A 20,164-nucleotide genomic window follows, 5' to 3' on the forward strand; every position below is an offset into this window, starting at 1 on the left:
CTACACCTGAGGGAAAGCTGCCTGCAGAGCCCTGGGCAAACTAATAATCTGGGGCCTTCAAACCAACACTGTTTCCAAGGAGAGATTGGTGGTTTCCTAGGAGGGGAAGAGGAGGGAGGCTGCAGGCAGCTCTCAGCCTGCCCTCTACACTCTCAGTGTTACATTTAACTTAACTTATCCTCCTAGAAGGCAGCTCTGTGACTGTCAGTGTTCTAGGTACGCCCCCTAGGCATTCACACTCACACACACACACACACACACACACAGCAATTAGTTACCTTCAACTACATATGGTGCTCTGTCAGAAAGGAGGTCTGGCGCAGTGGCTCACGCCTATAATCCTAGTACTCTGGGAGGCCAAGCTGGGCGGATTGCTCAAGATTAGGAGTTCAAAACCAGCCTGAGCAAGAGCAAGACTCCATCTCTACTAAAAATAGAAAGAAATTAGTTGGACAACTAAAAACATATATACAAAAAAAAAAATAGCTGGGCATGGTGGCACATGCCTGCAGTTCCAGCTACTCCAGAGCCTGAGGCAGTAGGATTGCTTGAGCCCAGGAGTTTGAGGTTGCTGTGAGCTAGGCTTACGCCACGGCACTCTAGCCTAGGCAACAGAGTGAGATTCTGTCTAAGAAAAAAAGAAAGGAGGTCCGGGAATAAGAAAATGTTCCCATCTCAGTCCATTGCCAGCAATGTCTTAGTGCCCCCTACAAACTGGTTCCAGGGCAGCTGCCTAACTGCCCTTCCTTACAATATATATCTGCTCAGTCGACGGTTCTCTGCTGCTCAGCCTTCACGAAATGGAAATGGTCAGAAGGGGAAATTGCAAAGGTGTGAGGCAGAGCGGATTCCAAGTATGATCCTCTACTGCTGTATCTCCACTGAGGTCCAAAAAGGAAGTGAGTTTATACTGCGGATGGAAGAATTGCCTGCAGCCTTTAGGAAAGTGTCCAGACACAAGGGAATAAGTTATCGTGTTGATTAGATTGTCAAGGAATTCCTGTCACAGTCTCCTGCCCTAGGTTGACACCTCTGTAAGGTCAGGTCTGGAAGTAGGACAGTGAGCACTAAGTGAATCCCAGTCCTTCAGAAAGGTGGAGTGTGTGGCTGGGGATTGGGTCTTTTTCTGTTTGCTTGCAGGGGACTGCTGGTTTCTCGCAGCCATTGCCTGCCTGACCCTGAACAAGCGGCTCCTTTTCCGAGTCATACCCCACGATCAAAGTTTCGTCGAAAATTATGCAGGGATCTTCCACTTCCAGGTGAGGCCATGAGAACATAGCGAAGAGGGCCAGCTAAAGTCCACCTGCCACTGATCTCCTGGTCTTGACTTCCCAGGGGCTCCAGGAAAGATTCCACCCATGCCCCCAGCCGAGCCCATAGACAGTGACCACATTAAGGCTCCAAGCCTGTGAGGAAGCAGCTGTTTATCTTTCCACTCCCTAGTCTTCCCCACTCCTCCCCACCCCCAGCCACCTTCTGCTGTGTCCTAGAAGGGCAGGAAGACATCCTGTGTGCTGGCCTGTGGGTCTATTTTTGCCTCTCCAGCTGTCTGGCCACTGTGTCATTGCCTACAGCCTTCTCAAGTAGGCCCCTAAGATATTAGCACTGGGATTCGTAGGGCCCTTCGGGTTGTACACAACCCTTGGCCACAAAATGCAGCCCCCCGTGTACTTCTTTCTCTTTAAGGCAAATCTATACCAAGTCTGGCACTCACCTCTTCTGGGCCCTGGAAGAAAATTCTGATTAATCTGGGGATAAGGGTTATGGTGTGGCCCAGAACTGAGTTTCATGGTTCAAATCAATTTAGCCATTGGAAATTTTCTGGGTCCAGATCATCTTGGCATAGAGCTAAAACCCGGTTCTGGACCCGAACCAAAGTGGATTCTACATGTGGGGATCTAGTAGGTTCTGAGATTCTGAGGACTCAGTCAACAGAAGGCCTGAAGGCTCGTTATGTCCCAGGATAGCTGAATCATCAGCTAATTACCTGCTGGTCTCGTACCTGAACCCTGGACGCCTCAGAAAAAGTCTTTCTTTAGTTCAGGTTTCGTATCCTGTACCTTTGGAATGTGGACAAGGCAGCCAGGCTCAGAAGTTTGTTCTTCCTTCCAGCAAACGCTGGTTTCCCTCTGATATTTGAAGGGTCTTATATCTAAAGGGCCATAAATTCAAAGGCCAGATAGATTTCTGTCCTTTTTCCCATGAGGGAGAAAGTGCCATTGGAAAATAGATTCAAGTACACATGGCCTTCTTCAGTTCAAACTGATTTCTTCAAAAAAGAACAACACCCAGAACTGAAGTAACTAGACAATGTTCCTGCTGTGGCCAGAGCATATTCTGGGTCACTTTCCTCCATTTCAACCCTTCTTCACTTTGTCATCAGGAAACACATAAATCAATACGGCACCTTCACTTAGACCAGTAGTTCTTAATCCTGGCTGCACATTGGAATCATCTAGAACACCTAGAAATACTGACACTCAGGCCCTGCCAAGACCTCCTGAGCAGGGCAATGAAAATCCCAAGTCCTGAGATATTCATGGAGCATCTACTGTACCCAGCAGGGGGAGGACTCTGTGGAAGAGACAAAGTGATATATAACTCATTTTCTCTGCCCTCAAAAAGCTCCCAGTTAGAGACAGATTCACATACCCCAGCCCAGAATAGGATGAATAAGCCCCAAGATGCAGAGCTATGAAATTATACTGCTTGGAGATAAGGGAAACCCGTGAGGAATGAGGGAGTCAGGACATGTTTCCTAACGGTAATCTGAGGATGCGACTCTGTGCTTGATGCTTCTGTGCAGTTCTGGCGCTATGGAGACTGGGTGGACGTGGTTATTGATGACTGTTTGCCAACGTACAACAATCAACTGGTTTTCACCAAATCCAACCACCGCAATGAGTTCTGGAGTGCTCTCCTGGAGAAGGCTTATGCTAAGTAAGGCAACAATTTAGAATGTGAGGCAGGACTAGAGGTAAGGAAGTGGGTTGCACAATCCAGCCAAGGGCTTCCTCACAGGAAGGTGCATATATACATGTCTGGGTACATGCATACGTGTATGCGTGGGTGTTCAACTGTGACCCAAAGTCAGAGAAGATAAGTTCCAGGCAACAACAGCTCTAACAACTAAAAACACTAAGGTTAAGAGCAGAAGTGAATATTTGTGTAGGAAATCTTTAGCTTTAGCTTCCCATAGTGAGCTCTTTAATTCTGCCTTCATGGTGGCATCGCAAATCTTGGATCAGAGCATTATACCTCTGGAGCTCAGACCTCAGGGACTTGCTTGGCTCAACCTCTTGAGCTTATTATAATATCCCTAAAGCCATATTGTCTCTCAGCTTGAAGCTTCACCCAGCTGCTAATGACTTTAATGCAGCCCTACCTCAAGGCTCAGAACAGAGTGGAAAGAGGACTAACAGGAAGTGGGAATAGCTAGGTTTCAATCCCAGAGCTTCTGGCTCTCCGTGACCTTGGGTACCAGGGGATGTCACTCAGCCTCTTAAGCTCAGTTCTTCATTGTAAAGAAAGGGAATCATTCTACACAGCCCATTAGCTCGCAGAGTTGCTGGGGAATTGATGAGAGAACATCACAGGACCCAGGAGTAAAGTTCTGGGCTATGTTTCCCGGAACTCCATGACCCTAGATTGGTCATCCTCTCTCCAAGGCTCCATGGTTCCTATGAAGCGCTGAAAGGTGGGAATACCACAGAGGCCATGGAGGACTTCACAGGAGGGGTGACAGAGTTTTTTGAGATCAGAGATGCTCCCAGCGACATGTACAAGATCATGAAGAAAGCCATCGAGAGAGGTTCCCTCATGGGCTGCTCCATTGATGTAAGTCTGGGGTGTGGGGTACAGGGCAGGGAGCAGCCAAGGACCTGGGGAGCCTTTTACCCAGCGAATGGCAGCAGTGCTCTGTTCTTCTGGAACAGAGTGAATGATTGTAGGAAGCAGGAACTGCCTCTGGACTTTGACGACTGGGAATTTGTCAAGGGAGAATAGTTCTTGGGGATTTTCAATAAAGAAATTGGACAAGGACATTCCAAGCCTTGGAATTTAGGTGGAAATAGGTCCAGAGGCCTATGTTACTGGAGGCCTCTCCTGTCGGTGCTCCTCAGTCCCAGCACACCCCCATTATGCCGGCCACATGCTGGGCTGTGGACCTGAGCCCACCATTTCCCTAAGCAAGCCTTCCAGTCACTGGGCTTTGACCAAGTCCCTTGCTTGGGACATGGACTTTGTGCTGTTATCTGAGAGAAGTTCAGCCTGCAGTCCCTTTCTCAGTACAACAAGGTGGTATGAACCGAGACAGGAGCCAAGGCTAAAGGGATGGCCGAGGGTGGCCAGGCCTCCTGAGTTTCCGGAGACATGCCTTCCCTGAGGGCTGCTCAGGGTGTGATAGTCTTGGCAATTTCCATGGTAGAAAAAGGGGCCTGAGCTCAATTCCTGCTCCTTCCTCTCCCAACACTCCCTGTAGATAGGAAAGCTTGGAAGATCAGTTAGCAAGCAACACCATGGATAAACTTTTTTTTTTTTTCTGTATCACTTTTCTCCATCTTTTCTCCATTCGTGCTCTATTGATCTCTCCTTTTTTTCCTTTGCCTGTCCCCTCCCTTCTTTCTCTCTCCTTCCCTTTCTACCCTCCTTTGTTTGCTCTCTCTCCCTCTCCTGGGTTGTCCCCCGCTTTCCCTGTCGGGCCTCAGGATGGCACGAACATGACTTATGGAACCTCTCCTTCTGGTCTGAACATGGGGGAGTTGATTGAACGGATGGTGAGGAATATGGATAACTCGCTGCTCAGGGACTCAGAGCTCGACCTCAGAGGCTCAGATGACAGACCGACCCGGGTGTGTACACCTCCCACCTGCATGACCTGGCCTTGTTGCTATCAAACTCCCTTCAGCAGCTAGCGCCTCACCCACAGACCCCCACCTGGGGCCTTCCAAGGGTCTGGGATGGAATAACTTGCTTGCTTGTTCCAAGGCTCCTGAAGTCAGTGGAAGAGCCAAGATTTGCAGGGACTCTCAGTGGGAGTTTCTTCATATTCCATGGTCCAGGCAGTTTCTCTGATAATGAGTTAACAGGCAGAAATGCAAAAGAGACTTAATTTGTTTAAAAATATTTTTCCTCTTCTAATTTATTTATTCATTCATTTATTCATTATTTTTGAGCTCTTGCTACATACCAGACATTCTGCTAACAAAGAAAGCAAATTCTCTCCCTTTAGTGAAAAAAGAAAAATCTCACAGAGCTTATATTTCTGTATGTTCAGAAGTAAGATGTGTTCACTGGAGAATACTAAGCCACAGAGAAAAACACAGGAAAATTTAACCTATATTTTCCCCATCTAAAGATAATCACTCCTAACATTTTGTATATGCCCCTCCAGGATTTCTCTATGTACATACTTAATCTATATTTTTATTTTTAAAATGTTGTCATACTGTATGTATCTGTTGGCAGCCTGCCTTTTTCAGATAGTTTTATATTCTTTCTTTTTTTTTTTTTCTTTTGTTTGAGACACAGTCTCACTCTGTTGCCTGGGCTAGCGTGCCATAGGGTCAGCCTAGCTCACAGCAACTTCAAACTCCTGGGCTCAAGCAATCCTTCTGCCTCAGCCTCCCCCATAGCTGGGACTATAGGCATGCACTACCATGCCCAGCTAATTTTTTCTATATATTTTTAGTTGTCCAGCTAGCTTCTTTCTATTTTTAGTAGAGACGGGGTCTCGCTTTTGCTCAGGCTGGTCTTGAACTCCTTAGCTCAAAGGATCCACCCACCTTGGCCTCCCAGAGTGCTAGGATTACAGGCATGAGCCACAGCGCCTGGCCTTAGTTTTACACTCTTAATGTGCCAAAAGTATTCTCCTATAACATTTTTTAGGAGCTGTACAATATTCAAACATGCAGATACGTTATACTTTACTTAATATCCTATTATTAGGAAGTTAGGTTGTTTTCTTTTTGTCTTTTGGCTATTATGCTAAAATGCTGTCATGAACATCTCAATAAACACATATTTGTGTACGTACATCCATAGTGGTTTCCGTAGGACAGATTCCCAGCAGTAGAACTGCTTAGTCAAATGACATGCTTAAGTAATGCCAAAAGAGTCCAGGAGCCCAGGTCTAGAACTGAGGATGGGCGAGTTTCTTCCTTTTTCTATTCAGGATGGTCTGGATCATGAGGACTGAGATCTGGGAGAGGCTGTGTGGCCTAAAGCCTGGCCCCTCCCACATCCCTCACCCTGAAAAAGGCTCCAGGAATTCTATAGCCCAGTATGGCTCCAGGAAGTTCCTCTTAAAGCTATTATGTTACTAGGCAAACTGAAGCTACATAGAGCCTCTCCAGGGCTCACTGGGCTTTCGTGATCCTACCCTTCTGCCAAGGATCCCCTAGGCTGCAACGTGGAAAAGTCTGCAAATGGAAAAGCTACCCCTGTACCCACAGGCACAGCCAGGTCTGAGCAGGGATCTCCTTGGGCCTCCTCAGAATTCTCTTCCTGAGTGCTGTGACTCTTGATTTCTTGAATATTGGTGGGTGTGGAGGAGGTGAGGGGATATGAAGAAAAAAGGTGAGACCTGTATGTTTCATCTAATCCTTTCTCTCAACCCTGTTCTCTTTCAGGAATAGTCAACCCTGGATGGCCTCAGGGGCAGGGGTCCCCGATGTCCAGGGCAGGCTCCAACTATCCTCCTTCCTCCTTGAAGGACCCTACGGGGTCCATAAGGAAGGGGCAGGGATGCTCTCACTCACCCCATGTCCCAGCATCCACGTTGCTCTCTGATGGTCAGATCAGAGCCTTCTCAGGGTGACCAGCTTGCCTGGGGCCAGTGAGGGTCTGCTCTTAGCTGTGAGGCACACTTTCAGGGAGCAGAGCAGGCCTTGTCCTCACAGAGCCCAGAAAATGAACCAGTATGACCTGTCTCCAAGCAGCAGAACTGCTGCTCCCCAACCCCTGATGGGCCGTCTGGTTATTGCTTTACAGACAATTGTTCCAGTTCAATATGAGACAAGAATGGCCTGTGGGCTGGTCAAAGGTCATGCCTACTCGGTCACTGGGCTGGAGGAGGTGAGCCTGGTGGGGCTTGGTGGGGTATGGGGCCCTACCTGGGTTAACCTCCTGAAGTCAGGGCTTAGCATTTGGGGCACCTTTACCATTTGCAGAGCTTGCTTCTAATCAGGGGATTCAGCTCAAGGTCCAAGCCAAGTGCCTGGGAGTGGGGGGCCTGTGGAAACTGGTAGAGGTGGATCTTGCCACAGGTGGTGCTCAGTTTATCTTTGCTTTTAGTGCTAAAGATAGCAATTTCCCCAATGTTTCTAAGGAACAAATAGAAATATCACTTTGGTTTTACAAAGTTGATCTCATGTGTTCTTGAGTTTCCTGTTCTCTCATGTTCAAACGGTTACAGTCATCCCTCAGTATCCGTGGGGGGTTGGTTCTGGGACTCCGCAGACACCAAAATCTGTAGATGCTCAAGTCCTTCTATAAAATGGCCCAGTATTTGCATATAACCTATGCACATTCTCCCACCTACTTTAAATCACCTCTGTATCACCTGTAATATCCAATACAATGTAAATGCTATTTAAATAGTTGTTATACTGTATTGGGAGGTTTTTGGTTTTTTTTTCAAATATTTTTGATCTGCAGTTAGTTGAATCTGTGTATTACACGGAGCTAGTGGATACTGAAGGGCCAGTTGTATAATGTTTGGCTCCTTCTGGGACTTTTGGGCTTTCCTGGTTGCCGTCAGAGACAGGAACCTTATCAGGGCTGTTGCACACAGTTGGGCAGGTTGTGCCCTGAGCAAAGAGATGGGCAGAGAGGGGCAGAGAGGGGCAGGGGCATTAGCCCACTGCAGCAGACTGGAGAAAGGGGCACCTTTTTCTAATTGGTCCATCTAGAGAGGGCATTTGTCTGTAGTTCCTCAGGCAGCAGAGGCCTTTTTGCTAATTCACACAAAGACCCCTAATGTGCCAGCAGAGCCCTACTGTATATGCCCCGCCTCCTCCCCTGGCCTCCATAATGGCCAGGATGTCCTCTGGGAAAATCACTTCTTAGAAGATAGCAAAGGGATGGCTAAGCCCTAACTCCTGCAGACTCAGTTCTGACCCCTCCCCTTGCCATTCCACAGCACGCTTCTGATTTGTCCTCTTGGTCAGGGCCGGGCAGAACAGCCCCCCCATAAGGGACTGTCTCCCTACCCCCTTCCCAGCCCTCAGGGCAAGACAGAAGATTCCCTTTCCAGACAGGCTCCAGAGCATGAGCGCTTTTTTCTCTTTGCCCAAGACCCTGTTCAAAGATGAGAAAGTGAAGCTGGTGCGGCTGCGGAACCCCTGGGGCCAGGTGGAGTGGAATGGCTCCTGGAGTGACGGGTAGGTGAGGAGGCCCCACGGGTGGGGGCAACAGGGCCTGGGCAAGGCTGGTTTGCGTACTGAGTCATGAGAGTGTGTGACAAATGCTTGGTGTAAAATCATCCTCAAAACCAATGATCTGCAGAGAAGAGGGGTACATTTGTGGGCTCCAGGGAAGGGCTGGCAGAGGAGCCAGGGAGCTGGAGACCCAGAGAGGTTGCTGATGTCCTTTGGCTGGAAAGGAAAGATTCCAGAAAGCATGGGATAGGCCCAAGCAGGAGCAGAGTCTTCATTCAGTCATCTGGGCTGAACAAGTGACTTCCCTTCTTTGAGTCTCTGCTGCCTTATCTGTGAAATGGGAAGAATATTCCCACTTACCTCGTGAGCTGTTAAGAGGAGTTAATGTGACCGTTTTGGAAAGTGCTTAGCCGCTGCTAAGATCACCTCTTCCTTGCTATCCCATACAAAGGCACCCAAGCCCTTTGAAAGAATTTTCCTGCTTATCGCTGAAAGGAATAGACTGGGGACAACCAAGATAACCAACATGTATTTATTTTTATTTTATTTTAATTTTTATTTTAGCATATTATGGGGGTACAAGTGTTAAGGTTACATATATTGCCCATGCCCCCCTCCCCCCGATAACCAACATGTAGAAGTTACCACGAAGGCTCAGAACATTTACAAGCCTCTATAGTTCCACCATGTCACTGTTTCCTGATCACTATAGCGAATGAGTTTCCTCCCAGGAGGGAGCTGGCAAGGCTCAGTGGCTGAGAAGGACCACACCCATGCTGTGTGGGCCCTGCAGCTCCTGTGCTCATGTACCTCCACCTACCTCTCTCCCAGTGCACTGTGAGTTCTGGCTCATTCCATCGTTCATTCGTTTGGCAAGTGTTTGTTGAACACCTGCTAAATAGGAGGCCCAGGCCTAGGCACGGGGATGTTGTGTGAACAAGCACCCTCCCTGGGTAGACAGTGACAAGGTGCTGACCCTGTGTCCTCCTCACTGCTCCTGAGGACACTCACATGCGCACATCGTCTCCCAGTGCTGACTGCGTGCCAGGCCCCAGCTATTGTCTGGGATGTAGAAACGAACACTGACACACAGGCCCTGCTGCTGTGGAGTTAAGGTCCAGCGGGAAGACAGACAAACACACACTAATAACTGAAATAAACGCCATGGTAAGGATCACAAAGAGGGAGTCCCTCACCTAGTTTGGGTGGAGTAAGAAGAGTAGAAAAAGCTTGCCTGGATGGAATAACATTGGAACTGCACTCTCTGCTTTAGGACGGCCCTCAGTGCCCCATCTCTTGTCCGCTCTGCTGGTTCCAGTGGCCAGCAGGGACCCTTGCTGTGTTCTCCAGCCTCACAGCTTAATGCCCAGCCTGGGCCACTTCTTGCTGATGCCTCATTGCAGGGGCTGCTGACGAGCGGGGCCCAACCCTTGGTCACTTGAGATGCCCCTGCGTGTCTCTCCTTCTAGTCTCAGGAATCTACATTGCCCCACCCCCCCCACGCCCCCACCCTCCAGTGCTCCCTGATTCTAAGCAGTTCCTCAACACCTTACCTTCCCCAGGACAACTCACTTTAGTTTATTTCTCCTCAGTGAGCCTGAAGCACAAATGCACTTCATTTTCTCCCTCTCGAGGAGAGCGAGTGTGTAAAAACTGCTCAGCCTTTAGAAGCACAATGCAAGGCTGTTTCCTGGCAAGAGAGCAGAGATGTTTACATGCTTGGTCTTTTTCTTGGTAACTCAGACAGTTTCTTACTATATGACAGGCACCACGTTAACAGCTTTGTAGGCGGTTTTTCATTTACTTGTCACAGTTCGGCAAGTGATAGGATCGTTCCTCTTTTGCAGTTGAGGAAACAGCATGTGACAGAGGTTAAGTGATTTGCCCACAGTTACATAGCTAGTACTGTTATCAAATGGGGATCCTAGTTGCCTATTTCCAGAGCCCAACTCTTGAACTTTAAAGCATGAGGAGACAGGTCCAGCCTTCATAAGCCCACTTAAGAGGTTTGGTCTTAATCCTGAGGAAGGTGGGAATCGATTACTATTGGGTTTTACACTGAGGGTAACAGATTAGATCTGCATGTTGATGGTTTGCACTGGCTATAGTTCTTCATATTTCTCTGATACCTCCTGTCCCAACCTACCTCAGGCCTTCCCTTCTTTAATTCCTGCATTTTCCCACCAGATGGAAGGACTGGAGCTTTGTGGACAAAGATGAGAAGGCCCGTCTGCAGCACCAGGTCACTGAGGATGGAGAGTTCTGGTGAGTCCAGAACCCAGGAGGACCCAGAAGGGTAAGGGACGGGGCAGAGAGGTGAAATCCCAGACCTCAATCCCCAGACAAGCCTATCAGATTTCAGCCCTTGGGAGATCTGGGCCCTGTTCCCCTCCAGACCAAGGCCTGGCAAGGATGAGGCTCTGAGAGGAGCCCGCCTGGTCGCGGTGATGACTGAGCCAGGACCAGGCCAGCACAATGTGGCTCTTGCCTCCCCTGTGCCCCTCCACCACACACTGTTCCAGCCACACTTGCTCCCTGGCCCAATACCACTCTTTCCGAGCCTAGGAAGCTCCACTCCTCCCCATCTCCCAATGCCAGCCTCACCCTCACACAGATCATTTCTACTCAGCCTTCGAGTCTCAGCTGAAAGGGAGCTTTCTGCAGGACCCCTAAGTTCCCCTAGGACTGACATCAATTTATTTATAATGCCCATGAGCCTTAAAATGGCTTGCCTAATTTTGTGTCCTTTCTCCAACTATCTCCTTTTCCCTATCATTGTGCTTGGTGTAGTGTGGGACATGCCATAACTTTTTGGAGAACTGAATTTCTCTTGAGCTTTCCCATCAAGGACACATGCATTTGAGATTTTTTTTTTTTTTTACAGATTTGTGTACTTTATTATATATAAGTTATACTTCAATATTTTTTTTTTTTTGAGACAGAGTCTCACTTTGTTGCCAGGCTACTAGAGTGAGTGCTGTGGTGTCAGCCTAGCTCACAGCAACCTCAAACTCCCGGGCTCAAGCAATCCTCCTGCCTCAGCCTCCCAAGTAGCTGGGACTACAGGCATGTGCCACCATGCCCGGCTAATTTTTTTTTCTATATATATATATTAGTTGGCCAATTAATTTCTTTCTAGTTATAGTAGAGACGGGGTCTCACTCTTGCTCAGGCTGGTTTCGAACTCCTGACCTCGAGCAATCCACCCGCCTCAGCCTCCCAGAGTGCCAGGATTACAGGCGTGAGCCACTGCGCCCGGCCTACTTCAATATTTTTAAAAGGAAAAATATGTAAGTAATGAATAGATAGGAATTGAAAGTGAAAATGGGTTTCTAGTTTTTTGTAACCATGTTATTTGCATTCCAATTATAATAAATAAAAATCCTAGAAAGCTTTTAAGTATGTTAGTTAAGAAAGTTATGTAAGATTTGTATAAAACATGGAATCAAAACCTCGGGACAATTTCTGAGTCTTTAGTTGTCATTGTCTTCACATTCCTTCATCTTCTGCAGCATGACACATATTGTGTATTTAGAATATACATTTGGGAATGAACTAACAGGTAAATGTGTAGCAGAGCTTTCCTCATTACAGGCACATTTGAGTTTTCTGAAATCAATGATGATAATAAAGTTTAAGCAGTAGAATTTTTGAGAAGCAGTCACTTAGAAAATAAGGTTCATAGACAGGCCTGGTGGTGCCTGTAGTCCCAGCTACTCAGGGTGCTGAGGCAGGAGGATCACTAGAGCCCAAGAGTTTGAGTCTAGCCTGGGCGATACAGCAAGACCCCTATCTCTTAAAAAAAAAAAAGAAGAAGAAGAAAGAAAATGAGATACATGCCTTGTGGCTGACATGTTAAAAAAAGTGTTCTCTTTTTCTTAGCTCCTTTTGGTAAAATAAGGGTTTTTCTATATTTGTTTGACACTGTGGCAGACAGTAAATATATTGTCTTAGTATAATACTGAGGGAATGGTTTTTTTTGTATTTTTTATTAATATATAATAGTTGTACATATTGTGGGGTACATGTGCTATTTTGATACATGTATACAATGTGGAATGATCAAATCAGGGTACTTTGGAAATCTATCACCTCAAACATTTATCTTTCCTTTGTATTGGGAATATCACAATTCTTCTCTTCCAGCTATTTTGAAATACAGAGTAAATTATTGTTAATTATAATTTCCCTACTGTACCTTGGGATACTAGAACCTATGTCTTCTATCTAACTGTAGTTTTATACTCATTATACCCATGAACTCTTCTTCATCCTGCCTCTTCTCCCTTCCTTCCCCAGCCTCTGGTAACCATCATTCTATTCTATCTCCACGAGATCCACTTTTTTAAAAGCTCCCACATATGAGTCAGAACGTGTGATATTTATCTTTCTGTGCCTGGTTTATTTTTGAGTCATTATTAAAGAGATGATGGATTGGTATAGAGACATCAGAAGTGACAGTATTTACCCTCAAAAGTAAGGACAGGATGCTCTCTCTGGGACCTTGACCATGTTCTTTTGAACTATTTTATTGTGCTGCGTCAGCCCTGCAGCCTTCCTTTTCCCACCCTCTCCCCACCTGCTACCATAAGGGTCCCTTTCTTCTTCCAACCCCCTCAGGATGTCATATGATGATTTTATCTACCATTTCACAAAGCTGGAGATCTGCAACCTCACAGCCGATGCTCTGGAGTCTGACAAGCTTCAGACCTGGACAGTGTCTGTGAACGAGGGCCGCTGGGTGAGGGGCTGCTCTGCCGGAGGCTGCCGCAACTTCCCAGGTGGGAGACACTCTTGATGGGGGAGGGGTCCAAGCAGAACAAGGTCCAGGTAGAACAATATTAGCTATCACTTATTGAGCCTCTACTATGTTCAATAAATCCATTCATTAAACCCTCCGCATTTTACCCACCATGCTGAGGAGTCTGCAATAAGAAGCTGTTTTAAAAGTTTGCAACTTTTAAACAGGAAACTGTCAGAGCAATACAGGTGCTTCTCGACTTATGATGAGGTTATGTCCTGATAGACTCATCATAAGTTGAAAATATCATAAGTAAAAAATGCATTTAGGAGCTGAGGGATCAAAAATCACCTATAGGGTATCATGGTATACTATTCAGGTGATAGTACACTAAACGCCCTGACCTCACCACTATTCAGTTCATCCATGTAACAAAAAAACACTTGTGCCCCCTAAATGTATTGAAATTTTAAAAAGAGAAAATGTATTTAATACACCTAACCTAGAGAACATCATAGCTTAGCCTAGCCTACCTTAAATATACTCAGAACACTGACATAAGCCTACAGTTGGGCAAGATCATCTAACACAAAGCCTATTTTATAAAAGGTATTGAGTATCTCATGTAATTTACTGAATACTGTACTGAAAGTGAAAAACAAAATGGTTGTATGGACATTTGAAGTGAGGTTTCTACTGAATGCATATCACTTTTACATCATTGTAAAGCTGAAAAATCACAGTTGAACCATTGTAAGTTGGGGACTGTACTATGTTAGCAACGTTGAAGATGGTACTGAGAACTGAGTTGGCAGCTACTGCAGCAGTTTAAGTCAGAGATGATGGAAGCCTAGACCAAGCAGTAGCAGCAGAGATGGATGGGGAGAAGGAGAATTCAGGGGAAAGCATATTGAGTGATGTGGGGAAGAAAGAATGAAGAATGATGTCAAGAATTCCAGTTTGGGGGCCTGAGTGGATGGTGTCAACACTGCAGTGTAAGACACACAAGAGAAAAATAATAGTGTTTTTTTGTTGGTTTTGGTGGGGTTGGTTGTGGGGTTATAGGTAAAGGAATTTAGCTTGGGTCATGGAAAGTTTGAGGTACCTATAGAATATCCAGGTGAAGATCTGCAATGGAGAATTGGATACACATGGGAGATGGTACTTAATTATATGCTAAGAACTCAAAAAGTATTTTAGGAATAAAGGAAAGAAGGAGGGAGAGAACGAAGGATGGAGGGAGGGAGGGAAGGAAGGAAGGAAGGAAGGAAGGAAGGAAGGAAGGAAGGAAGGAAGGAAGGAAGGAAGGAAGGAAGGAAGGAAGGAAGGAAGGAAGAAAGGAAGGAAGGAAGGAAGGAGGGAGGGAGGGAAGGAAGGAAGGAGGGAGGGAAGGGAGGAGGGAAGGAAGGAAGGAAGGAAGGAAGGAAGGAAGGAAGGAAGGAAGGAAGGAAGGAAGGAAGGAAGGAAGGAAGGAAGGAAGGAAGGAAAGAAATCAGAAGAGAGACTAGATATATAGTCTAGAGACTAGATATATACTCAGAAGAGAGACTGGGATATATAGCTCAGGTATCATCAGCATATAGGGGCAGTTAAAATGTGGAAGCAGCAGGATTGCCCAGGGAGGCAGGATAGCTGGGGTGAGAGGAGAAGAGGCCTAGGACCAGATCCCAGGTTGGTCCTAGGACCAACATTTACAGGGCCAGTAAGGAAAGTAAAACCATCAGCAAAGACAGAATGAAAGTTCAGAGAGGAAAGAGGAACCACACATCCAGTCAGTGCAGCTCCATCTGTATAAAGGCAGAGGCTCTTCCCCCAAATATTATTAGACTAATTAGACAAATTGTGTTTCCCATTAATATTTATTGAACATCTAGATGCGCGGGTAGAGATAAATGGGTTCCATCTGTCCCATTTTCCTTCCCGCCCTTTCTCCGAGAGGCAGACCTGAAAGTATGTTTCCTATCTGGGGGGTGCAGACACTTTCTGGACCAACCCGCAGTACCGTCTGAAGCTCCTCGAGGAGGACGACGACCCAGAGGACTCTGAGGTGATCTGCAGCTTCCTGGTGGCCCTGATGCAGAAGAACCGGCGGAAGGACCGGAAGCTGGGGGCCAACCTCTTCACCATCGGCTTTGCCATCTATGAGGTGCGGGTCGTCGACAAGCTCCAGCCCAGGAAACACATGCCTTCCCAGCCAGGAGGCTTCGGGGGGCTTCCAGAGGGGTCCTCTGGCTTTTCCAATACTCAGTGACCCTCAGAGCTCCTAGGATCAGGCCCACTTGTGTTTGTAACAAGCAAAAAATGCCAGGGTGGGTGGTGGAGTGGAGCCAGGGCAGGCAGGATGGGCACACGGGAGTCGGGCTTTTGCATTCACTGTGCAATTGCCGGCATTCCCTTCTGTGAGCCTTTCATCCTCATTCACATCTGAAGCATCTTCTTTTTCTGTTTCTCCTCAAGGTTCCCAAAGAGGTATAGCAATGGCAGTGGCCAGCAGTTGTGTACGGCGTTTCCTGTCCCGAGTCTGTGGCTCGTCAAGAAGCTTCCTGGTGGGGTTTGTGGGCAGGACTATGATAGGAAAGGGCTTTGCTCACGTTATTTCTACCGCAGAGCAGACGCTCAGGGTATTGCATGACCCGTGACGGCCACCCTATGATGTGTATTTTCTCTCTTGCACCAAACACTGCCTGTCACATGCCTTCACACACTCATTCTCCTGACGCTCACAGTCACACACACACACACGTTCTGAGGGTGGCTGCCTTCCTTGGGATGGAAGAATCACTTTCCCCAGAACCCAGCTAAAGCCCCTTGGCCTTCTTGGAGTTGTTCCGGCCTGAGGGGATTCAGAGCTGGGGAGCAGCAGTTCTGGTAAGTGGTCCTGAGTGTGGGGACGATAGACCTGCCCTTCACTCCTGAGTCACAGCAGAAAAGGAAGAGGAAGTGAGGTAGGGATGTTGAGCTATTTGAGGCCCTGAGAATTGGAGGTAGGTAGGCTGAGACTGTGAAATGGGTGACCAAGAAGTTGGGAAGGGACTCGTGGAGGGGACCGTAAGCAAGACAGGCCATGCCTCCCCAGGGGCTCATGTCTCATGGGCTCTTCTGTCCTCCAGATGCACGGGAACAAGCAGCACCTGCAGAAGGACTTCTTCCTGTACAATGCCTCCAAGGCCAGGAGCAAAACCTACATCAACATGCGGGAGGTGTCCCAGCGCTTCCGCCTGCCTCCCAGCGAGTATGTCATCGTACCCTCCACCTATGAGCCCCACCAGGAGGGGGAATTCATCCTCCGAGTCTTCTCTGAAAAGAGGAACCTCTCTGAGTGAGTACTACTCAGTCTCTAGAAGCTCACGTGGCCCTTCCAGAGACTGTGTGGGACAGCTGGACCTTCAGGGTTCCTGGAATAGGTTGAGCTGCTGCACCACTTCCCCAGCTCCTGAGCCACTGGCCACATCACCTCCATTCATTCATTCATTCATCCTGCAGATATTTATTGAGCACTTATTTATTCCAGGCACTCTTCTAGGGGCTGGAGGCAAAACCATAAATTAAACAGAAAGAAATCCCTGCCCTCATGGAACTTAACATTCTAGCATGAGACAATGGATAGGAAAAAATACATATAGTATGTTAGATTTGGAGAAGTGATTAGGAGCAAAAATAAAGTAGGAAAAAAGGATCAGAGGTGTTGAGGTGATTGAGATTAGGTTAGCATGAGTAGGGAAGCCAGCAAGGCCACAACAGATGGGTATATAGCCCCTGCCACTCTGATTTTTGTCCTCGGAAAAAGCACAAAGCCACAGGTAGAGGGGCTGGGTCATGCCTTTGGGGAGCTCTGGGCAATGGCCACAAGAACCCGTGTGCCAGGGCTTGGCTAATGGGGATAGTGCCTACAGAGGGCTGGTTTCTGGGGGTCTCTGGAAACTAGTCCTGACATGGCTGCCAAGAAGCCATGTAACCTGAGCAAATCTTCCGTGTGCTTCCCAATTGCTCCTGGTGACAGAGACCCCCGATGTGTGTGTTCTTCACAGGGAAGCTGAAAACACAATCTCTGTGGATCGGCCAGTGGTGAGTGATTTTAGCTCTCATGTGTGCAAAGGCCCAGAGGGTCATGCTCCCTGATCCATGCAGGGGACAGGTGGTGGTGTGGGAGAGAGTGGGAGTCTGGGCGTGCCGAGCAACTGCTCCATGTTACTGCAACTTCTGCTTGGCGTGGCCAGAAGTGAGGGGCCTTACAGTCCTGGGACCATTAAGTCAGCTCAGGGGCTGGGAAGCACGGAAGGAGGTTCTAGAATGGAGAAGCAGTTCCAACAATTAGAGGGAGAGAACAAAACTACTGCAAGGGATGACAAGAACGGCAGCTAACATGGGATTTGAGGTTGGACAGTGTTGGCTTTCTCACACAGAGAAGAGAAAGTATACCAGTCTGCACTCAGTGTCAAGACCTGGATCCTCCTCCTAACTTCTGGGTGACCTGGGCAATTTATATAATCCCTCTGACCACTTCCCTATGCTGTAAAACGAGGTTAATAACAATATGTCCTTCAAGGCTTTTATGAGGTTTAAATCCATGCGATCATGTACGGGAAGTGCCTGGCACAGCATGAGCGCTCACATGGAGGTTACTTTTCACATGCTTTACATACTTTTCATACGTATTATCTCACTTGATCTTTGCGAGGGTTCTGAGAAGTAGATGAGGTTATAATCCCTGGTTTTCAAGCAAGGGAGCAGAGGCTCAGTGATGTTAAATGACTTCCCTGAGTTCACAGAACTAGTAAGTGGCAGGGCTGGAAGTCACATCCAGACCCTCTGACTCCAGATTTAGGTCCCCTACCTCCACACTGAAGCTACCAGCCTACAAAGGTGAGAAGCCCAAAGTCAGAAGCACAGAGTTGGTATGTGTTGGCGTCTCTGCATTGAAGAGTCTTGTGACTGCCTTGGGGCTTTGGGCTCCGGTTAATAAACAGTCCCTTGTGCTCCGTGGGTGAGGCCTAGGCCAATGGGAAGACAAATGCCCCATTGAACTGTCTTCCGGGTAGTGACAGTCATGATTAAAATCCTGAACCTGTGCCAGAGCCAGATCTCCAAGTGCCTTCTGAATCATCACAAACGTTTGGTTTTAGCATTATGTGCATTTTGGTCTATTCTTATCTTTTGGACACTGGTAACTGGTGCACAGTATTTACCAGGAACTGCAAATTCAAAAGCCTATGGGAGCATGCATGTCAACTCCTTGAGTAGAGCAGGCAGGTGTAGGGGTTTTGGTGTCCCTGCACTGGCATATTTGTCTGCAGTTCTCAACTGACACTTGGCTCCAGTGTCGGAGAGACAACTGGAATGGTGGCGACTGTGGCAATCCAGAGGACCCAGACTGCAGCCGCTCTCAGCTCAGCTGTTGTTGCCACAGGGGGTTACAGGCCCAGTGTAGCCCATTAGACTTTCTCATTTTACAAAAGAAGCCTGAAACCTGGATTTCCATATTAGATCTCCCTATGGTGAATGTTTATCCCCCAAATTTAAAATTTATAAATCAAAATTAATTTGCAGGCCAGTTTCAGTGAGCCACATTTTTTGGTGTTTTAGTAACTAATTTCACTAAAAAACAAACTCAAACAAAAACATTAGCCAGAAGATCATTTTCCTTGACTATGTCCAGTAACAGTGGATTATAAAAACGAAGCCATAGCAGTCGCCGGTATCTGGGCATGAAGGTGGAAGAAGGAAGAATTCTCTCCTCCCTTCACCCTCCATGCCCCTTTTTGGCTCCATGTGATTCAGATTTCTGGACCCTGGAACCTCACCCCAAGCTAAGGACCAGGACCCAGGGAAGCCAAAAGCCACTGGCTGTTCTGGGAACTTGCTTTTCACTTATTCTGCATTTACTGTTTCCTTTCTTTGTGCAGAAAAAGAAAAAACCCAAGGTGGGTGTAATAGAATGAGAAGGTGGAGAGCACAGTGTTTGTGCACATGCATGCGTGTGCAGGTGTTTGTGAGCTCACGTGCGTGCATGCACCAGGCATGGCTCTTCCTCCCCCTCTTCCCCTGAGCTGCTGGGGCTGCGAGTGTGCAACAATGACAGCTGCTACTTGTTGGGGGAAGCCCATGTGCTGGGCACTTTCCAGGGATTAATAACTCAATCCTCATGACAACCCTATGAGGTTGGTACTATAATTATCCCCATTTCCAGAGGGAGAACAGAGATAGATGAACTAACATGCACAAGGCCACACAGCCAGGAAGTGGCAGAGCCAGCACTTGGAGCCAGGCAATCTGGCTCTGACCCACGACAGGCCATCAGACAAGGGTTGATGCTAGTGTTCATGGTGGCGCTTGGAGGATCTGTCACAGGGGTCCTCCAAGTATTGGTGCTGGCCCAAACTGGAGCGGACACTTACCAGGCACCTACCACATCTCAGGCACTGTGTTAGGGGTCAGACTTTTCTTTTCAGTTATAAAGTTTCTACAAGGTAGGTGGTGCTATTTTTCCCCTTTTATAGGCAAGGATACAGACTCAGAGAAGGGAAAATGCAACTGAAAACCACATCTGTCTACTCCCAAACCTGTGTTTCTTGCCCTCCCCTCTCTGGTGCCAGCTCCCTACACTCCAAGGCCGCAGTTGTCTAGACCTGCACTTGGGCCGGGAGATGTGTACCTGGCAGGGCGCACCATGGCCACACCGTGTCCACTGGCACACACCCTCCTCAGACTGTATGTGACCTCCACTTGCTCTGCAACCCCCACAAGCTTCAGCTGCTTAAACAAGACCCTTTGCTTAGAAATCAGAGCAAGCCAGCGCCCCTGCAGCCTGCTGGGAGCCAAAGCTGAAGGAGCCGTTCTCACAGGTCTGTCCGCTAGAGCTGTCCTAGGCGAACAGCATGGAAAGGCAGATGGGGGCGGAGACCGGCCAAGCTGCTTTTCTGCTGAGAGGCTCTGCCCGCCCAACTTCTCTCTGCACCGCTGCCCCAACCCCCTCGGCCTGGCCTTCCCTGGCTTTCCCTGCACGTGCACAGCACCCACCAGTGTTGGCATCACATGGCAGCCACTC

General features: G+C 47.8%; 1 protein-coding gene across 4 annotated transcripts in view; it reads left to right on the forward strand.

Annotated features, from left to right (window-relative positions):
* The window catches only part of CAPN3 (calpain 3), a 50,186-nt gene that overhangs the window by 24,373 nt on the left and 5,649 nt on the right, over window positions 1-20,164 (forward strand). The window contains exons 3-15 of one of the 4 annotated variants that reach the window (XM_012766526.3): window positions 1,141-1,259; window positions 2,807-2,940; window positions 3,669-3,837; window positions 4,707-4,850; window positions 6,991-7,074; window positions 8,296-8,381; window positions 10,566-10,643; window positions 12,999-13,159; window positions 15,096-15,265; window positions 15,577-15,588; window positions 16,230-16,438; window positions 17,148-17,184; window positions 19,023-19,040. In XM_012766526.3, coding sequence (XP_012621980.1) covers window positions 1,141-1,259; window positions 2,807-2,940; window positions 3,669-3,837; window positions 4,707-4,850; window positions 6,991-7,074; window positions 8,296-8,381; window positions 10,566-10,643; window positions 12,999-13,159; window positions 15,096-15,265; window positions 15,577-15,588; window positions 16,230-16,438; window positions 17,148-17,184; window positions 19,023-19,040 — 1,421 coding nt within the window. The other 3 variants (XM_012766529.3, XM_012766531.3, XM_012766534.3) reach the window with 3 other exon arrangements.

Source organism: Microcebus murinus, chromosome 6 (genome assembly GCF_040939455.1).
Source record: "Microcebus murinus isolate Inina chromosome 6, M.murinus_Inina_mat1.0, whole genome shotgun sequence".
NCBI lineage: Eukaryota > Metazoa > Chordata > Mammalia > Primates > Cheirogaleidae > Microcebus > Microcebus murinus.